The 23247-nt window shown below is 35.8% G+C and overlaps 1 protein-coding gene across 1 annotated transcript in view; it reads left to right on the top strand.

Annotated features, from left to right (window-relative positions):
* Window positions 1–262: 262 nt before the first annotated feature.
* The window catches only part of LOC117934277 (polycomb group protein EMBRYONIC FLOWER 2), a 75659-nt gene continuing 52674 nt past the window's right edge, over window positions 263–23247 (top strand). Inside the window, exons 1-8 of the mRNA XM_034855948.1 lie at window positions 263–357; window positions 1015–1149; window positions 13770–13917; window positions 14322–14377; window positions 14907–15021; window positions 15115–15274; window positions 15367–15435; window positions 16414–16553. Of these exons, the coding sequence (XP_034711839.1) occupies window positions 1115–1149; window positions 13770–13917; window positions 14322–14377; window positions 14907–15021; window positions 15115–15274; window positions 15367–15435; window positions 16414–16553 (723 nt within the window). The 5' untranslated portion in view covers window positions 263–357; window positions 1015–1114. The remainder of the gene's footprint in view (window positions 358–1014; window positions 1150–13769; window positions 13918–14321; window positions 14378–14906; window positions 15022–15114; window positions 15275–15366; window positions 15436–16413; window positions 16554–23247) is intronic.

Genomic DNA, 23247 nt, shown 5'->3' with positions numbered 1-23247 from the left:
GTCCCCAAAATAAAAGAAAAATGTTTTTTATCTTCAAAAAGAAGTCGTCCAAGAGTGGAAACAAAGTCAATCTGTCTCTTTTCTTTTTTGAAAAACGGCAAGCGAATTTCGTTTTGATTTATACATTTGGATGGTTGGGATTCGTTTCTATAATCTCGAGTTGGCAGTACACTGATCCGACGGTGGGCTTCTTTAGCTGTGGTGGCCCCACGTTACCACACGGACGCGCCTCTACAGGATTACAAGAAAAACAAATGAAATAAAAAATAAGACTTTTTATAGGAAAAGCCCTAGCTGCCGCAGACGGAGTGGACTCTGCTAAGCTCGTAAATCTTCGAGTCTTCCCTAAGATCGAAGGTTGCTTCTGAAATCCGATAATTACTAGTTTAATTTTTTTTTTTCCTGATTCTTCATTCAAATTAATATTTATTTATTTATTTATAAATTGGATAATTGATTCTTTAATTTTTAAAGGTTTTTTCGCTCTTGAAGTTGGATCATTGGGTCTCTGTGCGTACATATATTGATATTTTGATTCCTCTCTGAGTGAATTCTTTTTCTTTTGAAAATTATTATTATTTTTTCGAAATGCTTGAATTCGTTGAAACTGTTGAATTTGTAAATTGCCTGGTTATTCTGTGTTTGGATTTCTGGAAAGGGAAGGAAAATGCTTGAAACTCTATAGAAAGGGGTGTTTTTTCAAGCCATTTTTGAAATTCTTTTTGTGGAAATTTTTAGCTATTTGCAACGGTTGAATTTTGAAAATGGCTTATGATGCCGTTTTTGGATTTCCAGAAAGGGAAGGAAAATGCTGGGGATTGCTTAAAGATGAATTGTCCTCTTCAACCATTTTTGGAATTTGCTTTCCTATCGTTTTTCTCGTTCTTTCCAAAAATTGGCAATGTATTCTTATGGAATTTAATTTAAGTATCTTTGGTTCTATTTAATTTTTTGGGTTAATGCACTGTGTAATGAACCAAAATTGAATATAAAGGTTTTTGAATGCAATTGCAGGGGTTCCTGTTTCTGGTTCCAGCCCTGGGGTGGATAAAAGACAGTTAAATTGGAAAGTTGAAGTAGCTATGAAATTATATTCGCACATTGTGTAACAAGAATGCCAGGCATACCTTTAGTGGCTCGTGAAACAATGTAGGTCTTTTAAGATGGTATTTATCGTTACTTCTGTATTTTGTATGGGTACTTTCAACTAGGGTGATGCTAATGTCCCAAGTAACTGTTCTCTTTATCTACACCATGATTTTTAGTTTTCAAAGTCTCATTATCTTGTTCCTACTTTTGGGAGATATTTCGGCATTAATTTTGTCCATCTTTCCCATGTAATTGAATTCCAATGTAGATATTAAGAAGATTTCCATGTAACTTTCCTCCCAAAGCAGGTGACTACATCTATTTTACATGCTTATAAAATTTTGCATGCGAAAAAGAAGATGGTAGTCCTTAATTTAAACGAAATTGCAACAGAAGATTTTGCATCGCCAAATCTATCTCCCTTCATATGTATGTGCTCATGTGGGCATGAGTGCTTGTGCAAATGCCCTTTGCAATAGATTTTGCCTACTCTCAATCTTTGTCTATTAGAACATGGTTGATGATGACTCACTTGGGATGTATCAGTTGTACCCTTAGAAAGAATGGTACTTCATGCCAATTTACCTCCTTGGTCTATCTCTAGCCAAATATGTTGCTACTCCTATGGTACATCTTCTTCCTCACCAAGATGTTGCACCTCTTCTTCCTTGAACTTTTTTTGAACATCTGAAAATTGTCTTAACTATAGATTCGTATAAATTGAAACTCAATCCTTTGTTCAATTGACTTGTGATCTACTTGTTTGGGATTCATCAATCTCAATTTGAAATGATTCAATGTTTTGTAGATAAGGAGTTTAAAAACAATCACACCATGAGACATGGATTGGCATGGAAACCTCATCCAGAGGAAAAACCACAAACATCCAGTATACCAAACAGTCAACGATAGGATGATCACTTACAAGAGCTTAGTCTTATTGAATTCCAATTGATCAAGCACTTGATCATACCCAATATGTGCCTGCTCTTTGTACCTCGACCATTCAACTTCACAGTTCCCAACTAGGTACTCATTTCTCCATAAAGACTTATGGACACACCTTGACTTTTCACCAAAACACTTAATCTGTAACTAAGATTTTCTTGAACTTTAAAGTTTCTACAAAACGCATGAAGTCAAGTTAAGATTTCTTCAACCTTTTGATCTCTTGCAGAATCCCATTGAAACTAGATTGAACTACTCACAATCTCTTGACCTCTCAAGATCTGATCTATCACAGCAGAAAAGGAATATATCTATAATTTCTTCAAGAAGCCATTTCAAAATCAACTTGGTTTCAAGTTTCCCATCTTCAACCTATGAGTCTCAATTAAATCTTGAATAAATGCACAAGTTCCTCAGACGATACTAATCGACCAATTTATAGATCATTATATTAAAAAATCTTCAACAACTCTTCAATGCTGAATCTAGATTCTCTTCAATGAACTTGATTTCAGTGCATATGCAATCAAGTCACTTCAAGCACACACAAGACTTGAATAGCTTCCTTAACAAACACGAATTCTAGATTCTATCTTAGATGATGGAGCTCTCTTAGCCTCACAATGGAGAACAATTCAAAACCTAAATTTAGAGAAGAACCTAGGAATTATCTCACTTGAACTCTATCTAAGATGTATGTGTTGATTTCTTTGGAATGATCTACAAGTATGCTATTTATAGGCAATACTGGTTAGAGATGAGAAACACGAAACAACTCAATTGGACCTTTAAAAACCAAACACATGAAGTTCGATGCTGAAAATCATTTAAAAATAGTTTTCCTATAGTTTTTGAAGAAACCTACTTGGCCTCGAGCAAAAGATATGCTTGCCCTAGGGTAGAATATTTGCTAGGTGGATTTAACGTGGTAAGAGAAATGAATTCTCTCAAAATTTTGCCTTCTTGGATAAAGAACTATAGGAGCTGGTTGGCTAGCACCCAAAAATGTAGGGTGTTTCACCCAAAACCTGTTGGGAAAAATCCACTAAATGGATTTTTCGATGACTAAAAACTGAATATTTTGCTTGAAATCTACCCCTTGTGGTGGCAATTTGACCCTTCACAACACATAAATGTTGCTTCCAAAAATGCCCTCTCATGGTTTGCAAAACCACTTAGTGGTTTCTTTTTCCTCCCACACTCAATGCACTTTTTGACTATATTTTATGCATCAATTCATCTCTAATGCTTGACAAACTTCAAAGCAATGATGAACATCTAGTAAGGTCAACAAGCTATAGAACATAGCTATGTGCATCTCAATAAGCACTCATCCTGGTCTTGTGGTTTGAAGCTAAATTATCTTGAACATACATTAGTTGCAATGCCCTTCAAAGTAAGTTCCATTTTCAATTGAGTTTGACCAAATCTTGAACCCTAACACATGCTAAGTCTTTGTGAGTGATCATATGGATTTAAGTTAGTCCTACACCTATACACAAGCTTGTAATGAAACATGCCATGACATTGCTAACTTAAAACCATACATTTACACATTTTTCCCATCTTCTATAAAACTTTAGGCTTAACTTCACCCTCCCCTTCATAGGTGGTTCTTTTTTTCCCCTAGTAACACATTATTTCATTTAGAATTCACTAAGGTGGCCACTCCCTATTATGAGAAACTTAGAGTATTGGCATCAAATTTGAGGAGAAACATGAATTCTTTCATATAGTGGAAAATGCCCATAGAAGGAGGAATTTTTTAGTTAGGATTAAAGTAAATGGAATATGGATTTTTCAGGAGGAGGAGATAAAGGAGGGGTATCTCAAACCTTTCACAACGTTTTATCTGGCCTTAGTGATTGGAGACTAAAGTATTAGTGAATTGTCATTGAGGAGGTTGAGTAGAGATGTTGGTGAGGGTATGGAGGTCCTATTTTAGGAAGAGGAGGTTTTGTCAGCTCTTCAATTGATAAGTGGGGACAAGGTGCCAGGCCTGATTATTTCTCTATAGCTCTTTAGCAACATTGTTAGGATTTTGTGAAGTAGGAAGTGATGAGTTTCTTTAGGGAGTTTTATGAGTATGTATCTTTTGAAAGAATCTTAAATGCCACCTTTTGGTGTTGATTCCTAAGAATGGAAGGTAAAGGACTTGAAAGACTTTCGGCCTAATAGTTTGGTGGGTGGTTATACAAGTGGCTTGCAAGGGTCTTGGAAAATAGGTTAAAGAAAGTGGTAGCATCGATTGTTTCTATCTCTCAAAAATGCTTTTGTTGAAGGAGGACAAATTTTGGATGTGAGCTAATGGCCAATGAAGCAATAGACTCAAGACTAAATAATGGGTTGAATGATGCAATATGCAAGTTGGATATAGAACAGGCATATGACCATGTAAATGGGGCCTATTTGCTAGAAATCCTTGACGAAATGGGGTTTGATAAAAAAATAGATGGTTGGATTCAATCAATGCATTTCTACAGTGAAATTTTTTCTTTTTGATAGATAAAATTTTGTCCTTGTCAGAACTTGAACTTGGAAAAACCTTCCCTAACCCTTTGCCACTTGAGTCGGGCCTTAAGAACTATAATGAGATTTTTCGTGTTAGTGAATGAAACTTTTTCCGGTTTCTTTCAACGTTCTAGGGGTCTAAAGCAATGGGATCCCCTTTACCCTTATCTTTTGGTTTTAGCTATGGAGGGGCTTAGTTATTTTGCTGAAGAGGGCAAAGGAGGGAGGTTACATTTCGGGGTTTAAGTTAAGTGGTAAGGGAGGTAAAGTTTTTATTTATTTATTTATTAGAAACAAATATAAGTTTTTATTGGTAAGTAAGGGAGGTAAAGTTAAAGAGGTATCTCACCCTTTATTTGCATATGACACTCTTATTTTCTATAAAGTGAACCAAGATCAATTAGTTTACCTTAGTTGGATCTTTATGTGGCTTGAAGTTATCACGGTCAAAGATTAATCTGCAGGGAGTAATTTAATTCTGCTGGGAAATGTTTCTAAGGAGGAAAAGGAAGCTCTATCTATTGTGTATTTGGGCTTCTCCTTTAGGGCATCCTATAAATTGACAACATGTTGGCATTTGATGGAGGAGAGAGTCCGCAAGAGGCTGGCGATGTGGAAAAGACGGTATCTCTCTAAAGGTTGGAGTCTTACTCTTACCAAAAGCAACCTTTCAAGCTTGCTCATTTATCAAGTGTTTTTTTTTTGTCATGCCTAAAAGAGTAAGCTTAAGGCTTGAGAAGATTTAGAGGGACTTCTTGTGGGGTGGGGTTCTTCAGAAAAAATGCCTCATCTAATGAGATGTGATATTACTTGTAGGGAGAAAAGAGGTGGAGGCTTTGGTATTAGAAAAATTTTCAATCCTTAGTAAGGTGTAAATGGGAAAGTGGTTATAAAGGTTTGCTTAAAAAAATGAGCCTCTTGGAAGAGGGTTATTGCTAGGAAGTATTGGGGTGGGTGTTGGAGGGGCATTGGTGTTCTTAGAAAGAGAGGATGGTTTTGGAGTTGGGTTGCGGAAGGCCATTAGTAGTGGGTGGGACATCATTAGAGGACTCTTTATAATGTGTAATGGTAGAAGGGTGAAGTTTCAGAAAGATATTTGGTGTGGTGATTCAACTATAAGAGAATCTTTTCCTTGTTATATTCCATATCCTTGACAAAAGAAGCTTGGGTGGGGGATATTTGGGACTGTCACGAAGAGGGTGGGCTTTGGAACACCCATTTCTCAAGAAATTTGAAGGATTAGTAGTTGGAAAGGGTTGAGGAGTTTCTCTCAAGGCTTCAAGGAAAGCCGATGAGAAGGAATGAAGATGATAGCCTACATTGGTTGGATGCTACGAAGGGGAAGTTTATAGTCAAATCCTTGTACTCTTTTCTGGGGTAGGAAAGAGTGGTTGCTTTCCCTTTAAAGGCTATGGAAATTGACCAAAGTAGTTTTTTATTTTTTGTTTGCATGGACCAACTGCAAAGAAGGGGATGGTCTTTGATGAATCGATTTTTTCTTTGTATGAAAGAGGGATGGATGGTTAATCACATTCTCCTTCATTATGCTTGAGCTCGAGGCTTATGGAATTTGGTATTCTCTTTGTTTGGTGTTGCATTGGTGATGCCATGTTCCGTAAAAGAGACTCTGTTAGGGTGAGATAGATCCTTCTTAGTTGAAAAAGGAAGAAGGTTTGAAGGGCTATGTGTTTTTTGGACAACATAGAAGGAGAGGAACGAAAGATTTTTGAAGGCTCCTTAATCATGTTAGAGATTATTGACTATTTAGATTCGTCTTGAAGGGGCAATTGGTTTTTTTTGCCCCTTTTTTTGTTGCTATTTTGGCTTCCTTTGTATATGACCTGTGTTCTTTGGTCCACCTTTAGTTAACTTTTTATTTCTTTATTTTGTTTACCTATCCACAAAAAAAGGGATTCAATGTACCTTCATTAGTTGTGCAATAAAAAATTCTCGAACTAGTATAACTAGCAAGGGAACTAAATAATGTCTTAGGAATGTCTTAGAACCAAGTGGTTAAGTGAGATATATTTGCCCATTAACATGATGAATCAACTATTAAGCTCAAAGTCCTTTGAAAATCCCACATTTTGAAAACTTGCATTGTGTGGGACAATCTTCATTTTTGTGGAACTCATTAAACTTGTTCACTCGCCCAAATTCCATGTTAGCTATCCTACTTTTTATCCAAGAAACCTTGTTGGCTTAGCCTTGTTGTCCCCCTCTTACTCATACCTAAGAGGCATATGCCATAATTTTTTTTTTTCTTATTCGTAAGTAAGAAAATATATTAGAAATGCCTAAGAAGAGATGCGCCAAAGTACACATGATGTATACAATATGCACGAAAAGGTTAACCAAGAAAAGGGAAAATAAAAAGCAAACTCCCTCTCCTTACTTGAAGCTTGACCAATCTACAAAGTTTATCAAGGACATTGCATGGCCCCTATGTACACTTTCACATTCCCAAAAAATAGACATAAAATAAGATTCGCTAGCTTGGTTTGGCTACTTTACTTCATTAAACAACCTCCTATTTCTTTGCATTCATAAGGTTTAATACAAGCACAAGGAGCAACTCTCCATGCATTCTTCCTCTTTCCTTTAAATGAACCAGGCCAACACAAGAGGTTTCCTCTAACTGTAGAATGCAACACCTAAATCACTCCAAAAAGAGAATAAATCAGTTGCCACAACATTCTTTCTTTGGGTAATGACCAAACAAATGATCAACCCACTTTTCATCCTTTTTACATGTATAACATCCATTCAATAAACTTTATCTCTCCTTATGAGATGATCTAGTGCCAGTAATCTTCTCCAAACCGCTTCCCATGTGAAGAATCCAACCTTTGTTGGTACCCAAAGATTTCACACAATGATTATGGGTAAAGACTCTCTACCTCCCCTTTGTAGGGATGTGTAAAAGGGATCTAAATGATCACTCTTAGTTTTCTTGCAACTCAAGTCATCTTCCTTATATCTTCTTATTGATAAAGTATGCAATTTCCTTTCAAAAACTCTCCCTCCCTCACGTTCTCAATCATCAAGCTGTTTTGAGAATTTGGGACTCCAACTATCCCCTTCTTCTTGACCTGCTCCCACACCTTTGCTACCTAATCATCTTTGGAGGAAATTATGGAAAATATCACATGGAACGACTTTTCCAAGAACAAGTCACTGCATTATCTATCTTTCCAAAATTTTGCCCTCTTGCTATTCCATGGGACCTACTTTTTATAACCTCAAACCAATTTCTGATTGCATTCTACATCCCAAACCAATGGCCTTCTTGCACGCTTTGGGAACACCAACCCCCTTTCTATTCTCCAATGTTCTAACCTATTTTTCATAAGGACTTTGTTAGGTTTATGTGCTAATCAACTTAATGTAATCACCTAAGAGGAGGGTGAATTGGGTGACAGTCACTTTTTATAAAATTTAACAATTTTGAATGCAAGTGATAATTATATGTAATAATATAACGTTACTTATAAAAAAAAAAATTGTAATAATATAACGAAAACAATATATAAACTATTGCTTATAAATTAAATAGAGAATAGAAGAGAAATTGAAGCTCAATATTTTATAGTGATTTGGCGCAACCCAACGTATATCCACTCTCCTCAATCTTTTAACCATGTTGAGGGTTCCACTAACAAGGCTTCCAACCCAAGCCTTCAAACTTTATACTTGGATTATGGTTTGGTTCCCAAGGACCCTTACAATAACAAAACTTTTAGTGACAGAGTTTTCAAACTATCTCCCTTGAATTATGGTTCCAATGGACCCTCTCAAGTGATACCCCATTCTTAAGCTCCTTAAAACTTGGTAATCTTCACAAGGTTAACAATTGATAGAAAATTGATTTTATAAAATCCTAGTACAAGTTTAAGCTCAAATTCATACAAGATAAAATTAGGGTTGAGGTGTACTAAGTTGAAATGCAAGTTTTGACCCAAAGTGCTCTCAAAGTATTCTTTAAGGCTTAATTAATGATTGAAGAACAATGTATAATAATTCCCTCTACAATAAATTAAGTATAAGAACCTTATATAGGAGTTGCATAAGTAAACTGGCCATTAGTATAATTGTATTGTAGGGGATCGTTGGGCCTTGTAGATTAATTGGTAGCACCAACAATCAACCACTAGCTTCAACTAATTGAACCAACCATAATTGGTTAAGTCTTTAACTTTACTGCCTAAAACCATCTCAACCAATTGAAACTTATGGTTGACCGGTTTGATCAATTGTTTTTTTTTTGATGAATAAAAAGCAATATATTAAAAGAAAAAGGCACATCAAGGACGCGCCCCAAAGCATACAGGTAGTATACAAGAGAGAAAAAAGAACCCCTTAACCAGAGCCTAACCAATCTACAAAATCCACAAAGGGGGGCTAGAGTAAAAAGAACCCCTAAGTCCATGCCCAAAGATTACAAAGGAAAAACGATTTACACCCTTGAACCGAATGCCCCTCATTTTCCAAAGCCCTACTGTTTATTTCCTTCCAAACAATCCAAAAAAGACACAAGGGAGCTGAAAACCACACTTTCTTCCTCTCTTTTCCCACACAAGGCCCAAGCCACCCCACCTATTGTGGATCAATTGTTAGAATCCCACAAATCTTGTAAGTTTAAGCTTTTAGAAAAATTGTTTGTCTAACAACTTGGTCAAATATATAAAAAATATAGAAAATTGATGTACAAATGACCTTTAACGACTCATATTATTTCAATATGAAAATTTAAGAGAAAAACTCTTTTTAATGATAATATGTATGTCAAAACATGAGCTTTTATTCTTGAAATAATCACTCTCATTTTTCATAAAAATCATTAAAAAAAATTGCATAAAAACTTTTGCATTTCTAGTGCAATATCCTTTTGGAAACTTGGCTATATACACTCCTTATCATTTTGAAAACCTTTTTAACCATGAATAATACTAATCAAAGGTGGTTTTTATTTAAAATGATTATTCATCCAATTTATAAAAGAATAAAATCGATTTAGGCATGTGTTATTTATCAAAAAAAAAAAAAAATCGATTTAGGCATGTGGATGATTTTGTGCTTAAATAAAAATGTAATGCACTATGAACCTAGTGCACCAACAACCCTACAAAAAGGTCCTAGAAAGATTAACTTGGAATTCCATCTCCTTGAAGTCTTCTCGATTTCCTTTTAGGTTGATATATCTTCTTGATTGCCTATTTGGAAACCTCCAACTTGATTTTCCAAGCAAAGCCTTGTTTATAGTAGAAAGATTGCGAATGCCAAGTCTCCTCCCCCTTTTTGCGAAACAGAAAATGGAACAATTAACCAAGTGAGGTCTTTTCTCTGGAGCACCACTAACCTAAAGGAAAATTTTCTGGATCTGCTCCAACTTGAGACTCATCTTTCTTGAAATGACAAATAGAGAAATGAAATAGATTGGAAGAGAGGCAACATGCTTTTAATCAAAGTAATTCTCCCTCATTTCGAAAGGTATTGCCTCTTCCACAAAGTATAAATAAGAAATGAAATGTATCTTAATTCAACCTTTCCTATGTCAACAACATCACAAACTACATCAATGATTGGGAGGTAGTCTTGGTGGAGCAGTTGCTCATGACAATCCAAGGAAAGAGAGTTAGTGCAGAAGTGGAGGGTAGGGTTTGGAAAAAGACAAAAAGTGGGTTTTTCATAGTTAAGCCTCTTTATAGTGCTGGGGAGCTTGGAAGTATAGTTCGGTTTCCAAGAAAAATAATTTGGAGTCCTTATGTTCCTCCTAGAGTGGGTTTTTTTTTGCTTGGGAAGTCTCGTGGGGGAAGTTTTAACTTTGGATTAACTCAAGAGGGGTTGGACCCTTGCTAATAGATGTTTCTTTTGTCTAGCCTAAGAGGAGTCTACTAATCACATCTTTATCCATTGCATGAAGACTAGAGTTTGTGGGAGTTATTATTCACTCTCTTTGGAGTGACTTGGGTTCTCCCTTGCTCGGTAAGGGAGACTCTCCTTGGTTGGTTTGAGTCCTTTGTGGGCAAGAAGCGCAAAAAAGCTCTAGCTCCTTTATGCCTTTTTTGGGCAGTGTGGAAAGATAGAAATAGGATAACATTCGACAATGAAGAGATTTCAGTTCATAGGTTGAAGTATTCTTTTGTGTGTAGTTTATGGTCTTAGACAAAGTTGTATATAGATGCTGACCCTTTATCTTTAATTGACTTTTTTGATTGGTTGGGCTCTAGGTGAGGGTGGGTGTGGTTTTTGTTTTCCCTCTTGTTTTGCTCTTTTTAGCCTTTTGGCTCCTGCTGTATACTTCTTGTATGCCTTGGGTTGCCCTTCAGGCTTCCTTTTTCTAATTAATATATTCTCTTCTGTGTTTACCCATAAAAAACAAAAACAAAAAAATCATAAACTACATCAATTCTAATAAGAACCTTCCTAACATCTATTGACTCACAAGTCTTGAACTATTCCCTATTAGGAGAAATGATGCAACACCTTGAAAAAAGAATGCCTCTTTACCTGAGTTACCTCTAGTAAATTTAGAGAAATGCTTTCATCTATGACTTTTATATCACTTGAATTAGAGGCTTTCTTCTTTTAGTTTTTGTAATGCTTTGTACAATTTATTCTAATGCGCCATTCCTTGTCTCAAGTGTAACGCTTGACACTTGAAAACTTTTGGGTTGATATGAACTTATCCTTCTTTGCTATAGTTATTCCCAACCAAACCTTCACTACAAACATATTTTGTATACTCATAGGCCATTTTCTTGGACTTATTTGAGTTTAAGGTTGTCCATACATACTCCATGGAGAGTCTCTTTATTATCATGGTATCCATAGGGTGTTTATAGAAGTTTGGTAGGGAATAGATAAAAAAGTCATGCCTTCTTCTTTAGATATATAATAACAGTGTTTTAAAAGGCTATTAAGGCTTATGCCTTGAGGCGAGGTTATGCAAATTAGCCTTGAGGCTTATAACCTTAAGGTTATAGCTCGAGGCTATTGAGGCTTAAGCCTTAAATATTCAAAACGTTTTGATGGGTTTAGGGCCTTTATGGGCTTTTTGTATATATAAATGACCAAAATTATATGTAATCATTATCTTATTATTGATGGATAAAGAAAAAAAGATCACTATAATTAATGGATAAAAAGGAAATTTGAGTTGACATTAACATTGATGGATAGGATAATAGAACAATTGGATATAATTTTGATTCATTAGAGGATCCTACTAGCGATAGTGATGGTAGTTTTGAAGATTATTGATAAATGCATGAGAAGAAGTTGGATTTTAAAAGGAAAAAAGAAAAAAAGAAAACTTAAATTAGAAGCTATTAAAAATGACATATAATTAATTTGATTATTATACATCATAGAAACTATTGAAAATGACATGCAATTAATTTGATTATTATACATTGTATGGTTTTCTTAGGATTTAATTGTAATGTTATTTTATTAGTATTTTTCTGATTTTAAATATTTTTTTCTTTTTACTATCATTATTATTTTTAAGTTGAGGCTTATGCCTTGTTTTGCCTCAAGGCTTATGCTTCACCTCATTTTGGCAAAAACACCTCAAGACTGCCTTTAGCCTTTTAAAACATTGTATAATAGTTGAAATAAATTTATTAAAATGATATTGTTTGAGTGTACCTTCTTGATCTTCAAAGTGAACAATAGCTTCTTTAAATACGAATAACTCACAAGAGACTTTATCTTGTATAGACTTAAGTTTTTGTCTTAACTAGACAGTTGTTTCTTCTTTTTGTGGCCTTAAGAAGAGCCATATTACTCAAACTCAGTAGAATAAGAGAGTGGACTTTTTCTCTGAGTTCATCTTTCACTTGGGCATTTCGAAATTAATAGAGCATGCGTCTTAATGCCTTGTTAATAAAATTTCTCTATCTCTCTAATCAAACTTCTCAACCTTGAATATTGCTGTTGTTATAGACCTAACCACCTTAGCTATCACCCATTTTCTGGGATAGTAGAATCCTTGTTGCAACAAAATTCTTTTCTTTACTCTTTAGGACTTAGTTAGGATGTCATGGACTGCAATTGTTGCTTGAGCATAGGACAATGCATGGCCTAGAATTGGCATGAGCCTTACTTTTTCCCAGAGTTTTAAAAGGTGTGCTTAAAGTGTGCCTTGGCCTAAGCCGCAACTACTTAGCGCCTTGCTTGTCAAGGCATGTGCCTTGTTGGAAAGGTGTACCTTGTCTACTTTATTTTAATTTTTTAAACACTTTCATTCTTGAAATTTCTAACTGTATATTGAAATTTATATAATTTAATTACCTTTTTGTTGAATGCTTTTTTTAAATTTTTGGAATTTTAAAGTCTTCATTTATTATATTAGATTTTGGATAATATATTTTTTTGATAGATTAAAATCTTCATTGTTGAATGCTTTTAAATTTTGGAATTTTAAAATCTTCACTGATCATATTTGATTTTGGAGCATATTTGTATAATTGATATGCATCCTAAGTCATGTTTCACTTCACTCAAGTGCCTACATTGTGTTGGGTCTTGCACATAAGCTGTAGGAGAGTTTTGCCTCTTCGGTGTGCTTTGCGCTTTCCAAAACTATTCTTTTGCCTACCTAATTGAACTATGTCAAGTTGGTATTCGGCCAAACCATGTGTTGTTTCCCAAGCCCAACCCACCAAGTCATTATTCAGAGGCCCATACACTTTATAATATTATTTCCAAGTATAAAATTACCTTATTTAGGTTAATTTCTGATTTGCTTGATTTTGGCATCCTAGCAAAATTAGGAAGGTTTCATACCCATGTAAGATTTGAGTTTTTATTTTCCTTTTTTCCTATTCCTTGGGGATGAAGATAAAAGGAAGGTGGAAAACATATTTTATTTCCTTTATTTATAAGTAAATCAAATTTTTATAAGTACTATCTCAAATGTTGTTATTTATATTTATAAGTAAATCACTTTGTTGTCTTTTTATGCGGTTTTGTCCCTCCATGGTTTCTTAATGTGATTGGTGCGCCTTTAAAGCAATTAATGCAAAATATTTCAAGAATATAGCAAAGGTCTTGACTTCTTGGCATCTGAGTGGTTGAATGATAGAGTGCTAGATACTTGCAATATGGTTGTTTGAAGTACAAATGGAAGTGTAACAATTTTCCTTTTTCCTTTTTCTTTTGATGGGTCATTTCATCACATTTCATGAAAAGAAAATTCATGTTTGCAATTGCAGCTATTCTAGAAGCGCAGATCAGATGTGCCGCCAAGATTCTCGTGTGCACTTATCTGCAGAGGAGGAAATTGCAGCAGAAGAGTCTTTATCCATTTACTGCAAGCCTGTCGAACTTTATAACATTCTTCAACGGCGTGCTGTAGGAAATGTAATGTATTTAATTGTCAATATTTCAACTTGTTTTCTGCTTCTGTATTTTGTATGTTCTATTCTGTTTTTTTTTCTTTGTTTTCTTATTAAAATAGTTTGGTGTAGTTACAATATATTTCCTTGGAAGTTTAATATGGTTTGCAATTATCATTATTTTGAAACATCATACTTGCCTTTCCTTGAAAGAGATACTTGATTTCCCAAAACAAATATAGTGGCAATGAAATTCTTGATAGTTGGATATACTAATTTTTAGCCATGAAAACTTCTTTTCTTTATTCCATTAAATCTTTGTTCAATTCTTTTGGTGCTAATAACCTGTAGATGTATTACTTATTTGAATGGTAATCAAGATTCTTTCTTTAATTTTATGTTTCTAACTGTACTCTTTTAATAATGTAGCCATCATTTCTTCAAAGATGTTTGCGATACAAAATACAAGCAAAGCACAAAAGAAGGTAACAATTTCATTGCTAATTTTACATGCCCCTTTGTGTTAAATAATGAGGTCTATTTAAATATCTTTTTCTCACACACTTCGGAGGTTATTATTCAGCTCACAAACTGTATATTTTATTATTTTCCTATTTTTATGTAGTCTTGTATGTTCTCTCTCTCTCTCTCTCATTGCTTATTGGAAAAAAAAAAAAAATGTATACATGTATAGAACACATAAGAGCGCACACACACACATGCAAGAGAGAGGGAAATTGACATTCGTAAATATCATCTATGGGAAAGTGGTTTTAGAGGTTCCTAATGGATCAAATTTCACTTTAGCACACTGTTGCAAAAGCAAATAGGGTTGCGGAGAAAAAACTTATAATTTTTCCTATCGTAGTCAAACTGCAATTGTTCAAGATACTGAATGAGTTTCAGTTGCTTAAGTTTTGAGGATGTTGGCTCTTTTTCTTAGCTGCATCAATAGCATAAAATCCAACTGCATTTTGAGGGCATTAACTGGATTGCTGCTGGTTGGTTTTGTAGGATTCAAATGACAATTTCTCTACCAGGGTCTACATATGATGGAGTACAAGCTCAGAGTCCATTTCCTTTGTATATCTTGTTAGCAAGACCAATATCTGACATTGCACTTGCAGAGGTATGAATGCATGCGTCTTTTTAAGTTATACTGATCAATTCCATGCATATCTTGAATATTATTTTCTTCTTCTCTGATGTTCTTTGGAGACAGTACCCTGCAGTTTATCGGTTCAATCGAGCATGCATTTTGACCAGTTCAACCAGAGTTGATGGTAGTCATCAAGCTCAAGCAAATTTTATTCTCCCTGATATTAGTAAGCTAGCAATGGAATCCAAATCTGGATCACTAACAATCTTGATTGTTAAGTGTGGTATGTAATTCTGTGTTGGATTTTTATTGGTTTTTGAGGATTTAGGTATGCTTTCCTTTGCGATACTTGGTCTAATTTCTATTTTCTTGCAGCTGAAAGCAAGGAGTCAATTAGTGGATTTGGTTTACCCAAGGACATAATGGACATGGCACCTTTTTCAAGTAAGAGGCTTTAGTTGCTTAAATTTTTGATGTCTTCATAATTGCAATGTGGAGGATCTAGCTGGTGTACCTGGATGCAGGGTGGGGACACTGCCCACCACCAATCTATGCCTTTTGTTGGGAGCCTATTTCATATTATCTCGAGTTTGGGACATGGTGGAGGAAAGATTTTAGAAACAGCTCATTATGTGGAATAGATAGCATCTATTAAAAGGATGAAGACTAACTCTGATAAAAAAATGCTCTGTCGAGTTTACCAATTTATTTAATGTCATTATTTGTCATCTCGAGAAAGGTGATCTAAGGCTGGAAAATTTCCAAAGGGATTTATCCTTCAAGAGTAGGGGCTCTTGAGAGAAAGTTGCATATGGTGAATTGGTCAATAGTTGTTGCTTCGGGTTTATCACATATTGGTAAAATAAGTACTATGGCTTTCCTTGTGCTTCCAGGTTTATCACATAAATTACACTGTAGATGCAGCTTTTATGATGAGTACCAATAATGTGTCACTTCCTAATTGATGCTAAAAATTTGTCCACATCTTGAGTCTGTGATTATGCTATTATACATTGAGTTTCCTCTCACTTGTGCCCATTCAATTTTGACCTGAGTAACTTTTATAACAATTTGCAGGGGCTTGGGTTTTGCAATTACCTGAAATTAAAGCTCAGTCATATAAGAGCTATAGAGAGCTAAACATTGGTAGTATTTAATGGTTAAATACGTGAGAATCTAGGTCTTTTTTTTTTTTCCTTTGGTTTGATGTGTACCAATCTGTTTCTTGGCATCTTGCTAATCAATTCAGGATTAAGAACATTGTTAACGTCTTGTTTTGCTCTTTATTTTACCATGTTTATTCTTTACCAAATTATAAAATATTTTTCAATTGTTGCAGTTCTAATCTGAAGTCTTATTTTAAACGTTCTCAGTCTCTCTCTTTCTCTCTCCCCAATTTAATTCCAATTTTTGACTAAACAGCAAATGTTGGAGGACACTGCCTGTGGGGCAAGATACCAATGGAATCGCTCTATTTGTCATGGAAAATGTCTCCAAACCTGAGTTTAGGGCAGAGAGCTGAGATCATATCAACTGTTGACTTGGATCCATGCTTCATGAAGGTACAGCAATAATAGAAAGCTATTAGGTAGCCCTTTTTGTCTAACTACTTAGATTTGGTGATTATTTGGATGTTGTCATTGGTGAGAATTTGTGTCCATTTTGATGACCTTCCTGTTTTTTTTTTTTATTTGAAATAAAAAATTTCTATATAAAAGTAAAACATCTTGTGCAAAATGTATGGATTTGCTTTAAAGACATGCCTCTGAAAATCACTTTAAAAATTTAAAACTTGAGGTTTTGATACCTCAATTTTTTTAAACAGTTTTTCAAACCATCAATCTTTCAATGCAAGTCCCTAAGAGCTCTTGTATATTATTTAAAAGTTACTATTATTTTCTTATTTTAAAAAGAGAAAATATGAAGTGTATCTAAATGGACACTTAGTTTTACATTAATTATTTATTTTCTTTGGCCATTTTTTTTTCATAGAGCACTCTGTTGATGCCTACTTATGTGGTTACTTGGTTGCTTTTTTAAGGTTTTCATTTGTATTTGGTAATTGAAAACTTAGGAATTGGTAATTGATGTCCATGAGGCATGTCATTATCATCATCCATTCATCTTCTCTTCTTTGTTCCCTGAACAGTGTTCTAAATAATCAATGTCCTCTTCTTTAGTTGTGTAAGGGCCCTTTGAAGAGAAAAGTTCAAATTTAAGCCTTATATTCCAATTAATATGATTCTCTCCCAAAGGGAAAGGAGTAGACAAGGGAGAATAACCTCAACAATGAGGAGATTTGCTCAGATAATTGATGACTTAGGGCTTGTTGATCTTCTGTTGCAAGGGGGATTATTTACTTGGAGTGGGGGTCTGAATAATCAGTCCTGGGCTAGACTGGACAGATTTCTTGCGACTCTCAGCTGGCTTGATCAGTTCAGTAGTGTTCTATAGAGAAGGTTGCCTCGGCCTACCTCGGATCATTTCCCCATCTCACTAAAGGGTGGTGGCTTAAGAAGAGGACCCTTTCCTTTCAGGTTCGAAAATATGTGGCTTAAAGTGGAGGGGTTTAAAGATCTTATTCGTAGTAGGTGGCAGGGGATAGAGGTCAGAGGCAGTGCTAGTTATAGATTGGCTGTAAAGATGAAGGAGATTAAACAAAATTTAAAAGTTTGGAATAGGGATGTGTTCGGGAGACTGGAGAGCAATAAAGCTTCAGCTTTCCAACAAGTGGAATACTAGGATCTGGTGGAAAGTGAGAGAAGTTTGACAAAGGACGAAACGGTTTCTAAAAAGGAAGCCAAAGAGTGGTACGCTAAGTGGGTGTCCTTGGAAGAAATCCATTGGAGACAGTTATCAAGGGAGTTATGGTTAAGGGAAGGGGATAGAAATACGGGCTACTTCCATTGTATGGAAACTGCCCATCAAAGAAGTAATTCCTTGGACAAAATAAAGATAAATGGGGCGTGGTTGTCAGAGGAGCAAGAAGTGAGGGAAGGGGTAGCGAATGCCTTTCAACAGTTGCTCTCAGAAAATTCGGAGTGGAAGGCAGATATAGGGAGACTGCAGTTAAAGCAGATCAGTCAGCAAGAAGCGGAGTGTTTGGAGCTCCCTTTTTCTGAGGTTGAGGTCCATTCTATTTGATGGATATGAATGGAGACAAAGCCCCTGGACCGGATGGTTTCATTGTGGCTTTTTGGTAAAGCTGTTGGGAATTGTAAAAGAGGAGATATTGGAAATGTTTAAGGAGTTCCATGAGCAAAATTCTTTCCTCAAGAGCCTTAACAACACGTTTCTGGTCTTGATACCTAAGAGAGGGGGGGCTGAGGACCTTGGGGATTTTAGACCTGTTAGCCTCTTGGGGGGGCTGTATAAATTGTTGGCTAAGGTGCTGGCTAATAGACTTAAGAAGATGATAGGAAAAGTGGTCTCCTCTGATCAGAATGCTTTTGTCATGGGTAGGCAGATTCTAGATGCCTCTTTAATTGCAAATGAGGTAATTGACTTATGGAAAAAAAGAGGAGAGAAAGGCCTAATATGCAAATTGGATATCAAGAAGGCGTATGATAGCATTAACTGACAGTTTTTGCTGAAGGTTTTGCAAAAAATGGGGTTTGGGTCAAAGTGGGTGGGTTGGATGTGGAGTTGTATTTCTATAGCCAAGTTCTCAGTTTTGGTAAATGGAGTGCCAACTGGTTTCTTTCCAAGTTCTAAGGGGTTGCGCCAAGGAGACCCTCTTTCTCCCTACCTCTTTGTCATGGGAATGAAAGTGCTGAGTGTTCTAATTAGGAGGGCTGTGGAAGTGGGTTATCTTTCTGGGTGTAGCATCTGGGGGGGTAGAAGACCGGCTGTCAACATTTCACACTTACTCTTTGCTGATGATACAGTGGTTTTTTGTGAGGCAAAGAAGGAGCACTTAACGCATTTGAGCTGGATTCTTTTTTGGTTTGAAGCTGCTTCAGGGTTAAGGATTAATTTGGCAAAAGTGAAATTATCCCAGTTGGTGAGGTGCAAGAGGTTGAAGAGATGGTAGTGGAGCTAGGATGCAGGGTGGGGCTTTTGCCTTCAGTCTATTTGGGGCTGCCCTTGGGGGCGCCTAATAAGGCTTCTTCCGTCTGGGATGGGGTGGAAGAGAGAGTGAGGAGGAGACTTGCGCTTTGGAAACGTCAATATATTTCCAAAGGAGGGAGAATCACTCTTATAAAGAGCACGATGGCTAGTATGCCTTTGTATCAAATGTCCCTTTTTCGTATGTCCAAGACAGTGGCAAGGAGGTTAGAAAAGTTGTAAAGAGATTTTCTGTGAGGAGGGGGAAATCTGGAAAGGAAAGCCCACTTAGTTAACTGAGAGGTGATTTGTGCGGATAAGGAAAAGAGGGGGCTTGGCTTAAAGAAGCTAGCCCTTTTGAACAAAGCCTTGCTTGGCAAATGGGTATGGAGATTTGCTTGTGTTAAGGATGATCTTTGGAAGCAGGTGCTTGTGGCGAAGTATGGGCAAGAGGATTTTGGTTGGAGGACAAAGAAGGCTAATGGGGCGTTTGGAGTAGGGGTTTGGAAGGAGATCTTGAAGGAATCGGATTGGTGCTGGGAAAATATGGCATTTAATGTGGGAAAAGGCACCAAAATTAGATTTTGGACTGATCTTTGGTGCGGGTGTACAGTACTGTCCCAAAGATTCCCTCATCTTTATGCCATGGCGGTTCATCGGAATGCCACAGTGGATGAGATGCGGGACCAGAATTTCGGCCATGGAGGCTGGAATTTAAGATTTCTTAGGGACTTTAATGATTGGGAATTGGATATGGTAGGTAATTTGCTTCATGTTTTGAGGGGTCACAGGATTACTTTGGAGGAAGACTCGGTCTATTGAAAGGGAGGAAGAAACGGGCAGTTCAAAGCCAAGAAAGTGTACAGCTTGTTGGTCAGCCCCATTGTCTCCGTTTTTCCAAAAAGTTGCATTTGGGTGGATAAAGTTTCAACCAAAATTGCGTTCTTTGCGTGGGAGGACACTTGGGGGAAGGTGCTTACCCTAGATAGGCTCCAGAAAAGAGGGTGGCAACTCCCTAATTGTTGTTTCTTGTGTGGTTGTGAAGAAATCATATTCTCATACACTGTACAGTGGCCAGAGTGCTGTGGGATATTGTTCTTGGTTTGTTTGGTGTTCAATGGGTCTTTTCAGAAACTGTAAAGGAGGTCTTATTTAGCTGGAGGGGCCCTTTTGTGGGAAAAAGAAGGAAAAAGATTTGGAAATCCATTCCGTTGTACATTTTTTGGACGGTTTGGAAGGAGAGGAATAGACTAGCCTTTAAGGGGGGGGGGTAGGTGTTAATAATTCAGAAGCTCAAAAATTCTTTTGTTTGTAATTTATGGGGTTGGGTTAAATTGTATATTGGAGAGGAGTTGCTCTCCCTTATAAGCTTCTTGGAGTGGTTAGCCTCCAGTTAAGGGTTGTTGAGTTTTTTGTTTTTCTTTTTTGGTTGTGAGGCCTTAGCTGCCTAGTATACCCCCTGTATGCTTTGTGGTTTTTTTGTCTTTTGTTATACAATCTGTGCTTATTTATCAAAAAAAAAAAAAATTCCAATTATTTGGAGTTTATTATATGAATTCTTGACCACTGTTAAATTCCTATCATTAAATGCATGCCTAGGTCTTCAAAAAGGTGCGAGGCACAGTGAGGGGTAAAAGAACTCTGAAACAGTAAAAAAGATGCTACAAAATGGAGCCTTTGTTTGCCTGTCGTCCTTTTATCTTTAAATTGATTGTAGTAACCTCTTCTTGCTCATGTGCTCATTGGTCTTTTTGGTGGCCATCTGCATCATTTTAAATGATAATCTTCCTTAATTCCGCTATTTGTATTGGTTTCTTACTATGCCTTATTTTGCTACTCAGCTATCTTACTATCCTCATTTCCGAAACTAATTCTTTTAACCTTTTTTTCCCTTAACTATTGACACATCCTGCCCCATAAAGCATGGCAGCTTGTGCAATTATCTTATTATGATTCCCTTTAACTTGATGGTATATGGTAATTACTTGACACTTTGGAGCCAGTCTTGTGCTTTTCCAATTTGATTGAATTTCATGTGCAATATCCTCTCAATTCTATACATATAGTCAAACCAATGTTTTAAAAGGCTAAAGGTGGTCTTGAGGCATTTTGCCTAAATGAGATGAGACATAACCTCAAGCCAAAATGATGAGGAAACCTAAATAAATAACTAATAAAAAGACTCAAAAAATAAAAAATACTAATAAGGGTTAATTTCATTTACCTTCTCTAAAGTTTGGCCTAAACACACTTATCCATTATTGATTTCAAATTTTTCAATACCTCCCTTACTTTGAGTCTAAGGAGAGGTGTGTAGAATTTAACAAATGAGAAGGGTAGGGGTGGTATTTGACAAAATTTGAAATAATGGTGGCTAAGTGTATTTAGCTAAGTGTATTTAGTTCAATCCTTAGGAGGTGAGTAAAATTAAGCTATACTAATGAAGTCACAAGAAAATTGAATGATTAAAAGGAATAAACTTCATAATAATAAGGTTAATTATTTGTCATTATTAATACTTTCTAATTCAATTCCTTTTTCTCTCTTTTAAATTCAACTCTCTCATGGATTCATCAAATAATTTTTGGCAATATTGTAAACATCACTAATAGTATCTTCCAAAGAATATAATCATATCCTTTCTCATTAAAAAAAAAAAAAGAATACAATCATATCGAATTGCTATATTATCCTCCCCATGAGTGTTTTCTTTGATAGGCAAAAAAGAGTGTATATATATATATATATATATATATATATAAAGATGTCTAAACAGAGGTGCACCAAAGTACACATGATGTATAAAATAGTTGCCTAGGCTAAAAGGAGAGAAAAAGAAAAATTATCCTCATTGGGGTTATTAAAATTCATGGGGGGATTCCCCATTAGTGTTAATATCCACTCATTCTTTTTTTCATTTCTTAATTATAGTGGTATTTTTCCTTATTTATCAATAATAAGATAATGATTATATATGAGTTCAACCAGTAGGTCAACAACAATTCCCTTATTCCTTATTCTTAATTTCTATTTTTCCCCTTCATTTAAAGGGTTAATTGAAAGTCAATTAAGTCCTTATTTGTAAAAGGTTTAACCCAAATTGGGACCTAATACAAAACTTATAAAATTTGTACCAATAGCCCCAAAAAAGCATAGAACCTTTAAAACTCATTGAACATTGAGGCTTGAGCCTCTTATAAAATATATAGCAAAGATGCCCACAAAGGCCAATATCCGATTACAACTGTTTGGATATTGAGACTTAAGCTGCAATATCACTTTACTATAACCATATTAAAAATGATTAAAATAAGAAATTTAAAATAATAAATAATGATAAATATAAATATAAATATATAAATAAAAAAAATTAATAGTACAAAGGATAGTTGCCTCAATTTGCAAAGCATTGGCTCAAGGTGTAAGCCTCAATAGCCTTTTAAAACATTGGTCAAAACTCTCATTTCAGTTTGCTCGTTACTACTAATTTTAACTATTTCCATATTCTTTTCTTTCATCTTCTTCTTCTTTTAAAACATTGGAGAAGGCTTTTGGTATCTGGCTAGTGCAGGTAGCTCCTAGATATATCTCTGACATGCTGGCTATCTTCTGGCTGTTTGATTGATTTGCTGTTACAGTTGGGGTGGGGGGTTAAGTGTCACTATTTCTGGTAGATGTGTGGGAGAACATTTATTTCCTCATTACTAATTGGATGTCAGTTACCAAGGGGTTTCATGGAATCCCCTGTCGCATTATCTTTCTGGATTGAAAACTGGTCTACCTCCCATGTAAGAGAGTGATGGAGCACAATGAGTTGGCCTCTCTTTGTCTAGGTACCCTAAAGCTTCATTTTTTTTTTTGATTGGAAACGACACAAAGATATATTGATAGAAAAAAGAAGTACAAGAAGAAGGATGAGAAATCCTCCCACCAAAGACAACTAAATTATAGGAAAATACACATAAAACAAACGAACTCTCACTAAGGACCAATCCTTATGGAGTACACGCCGCTATCCAATCCAGTTGAATCACATTAAGGGGAGTCCCCTTAAATGCCTTGGAACAGAAAGCCCAAAGGGAAGCAAGGAAAACAATAGAGTCCCAAAGGAACTCTGAATTCCTTGCTTTATCCTCGAAAATCCTTGCGTTTCTTTCCCACCACACAACCCAAATTAGAGCGATGCTCGTAGCTTGCCACAAAACTATC

This window comes from Vitis riparia, chromosome 16 (assembly GCF_004353265.1).
Source record: "Vitis riparia cultivar Riparia Gloire de Montpellier isolate 1030 chromosome 16, EGFV_Vit.rip_1.0, whole genome shotgun sequence".
In the NCBI taxonomy this organism is placed as follows: domain Eukaryota; kingdom Viridiplantae; phylum Streptophyta; class Magnoliopsida; order Vitales; family Vitaceae; genus Vitis; species Vitis riparia.
The sequence above is the reverse complement of the archived record's forward strand: the minus strand, read 5'-3'. Positions and strand labels throughout refer to the sequence as shown.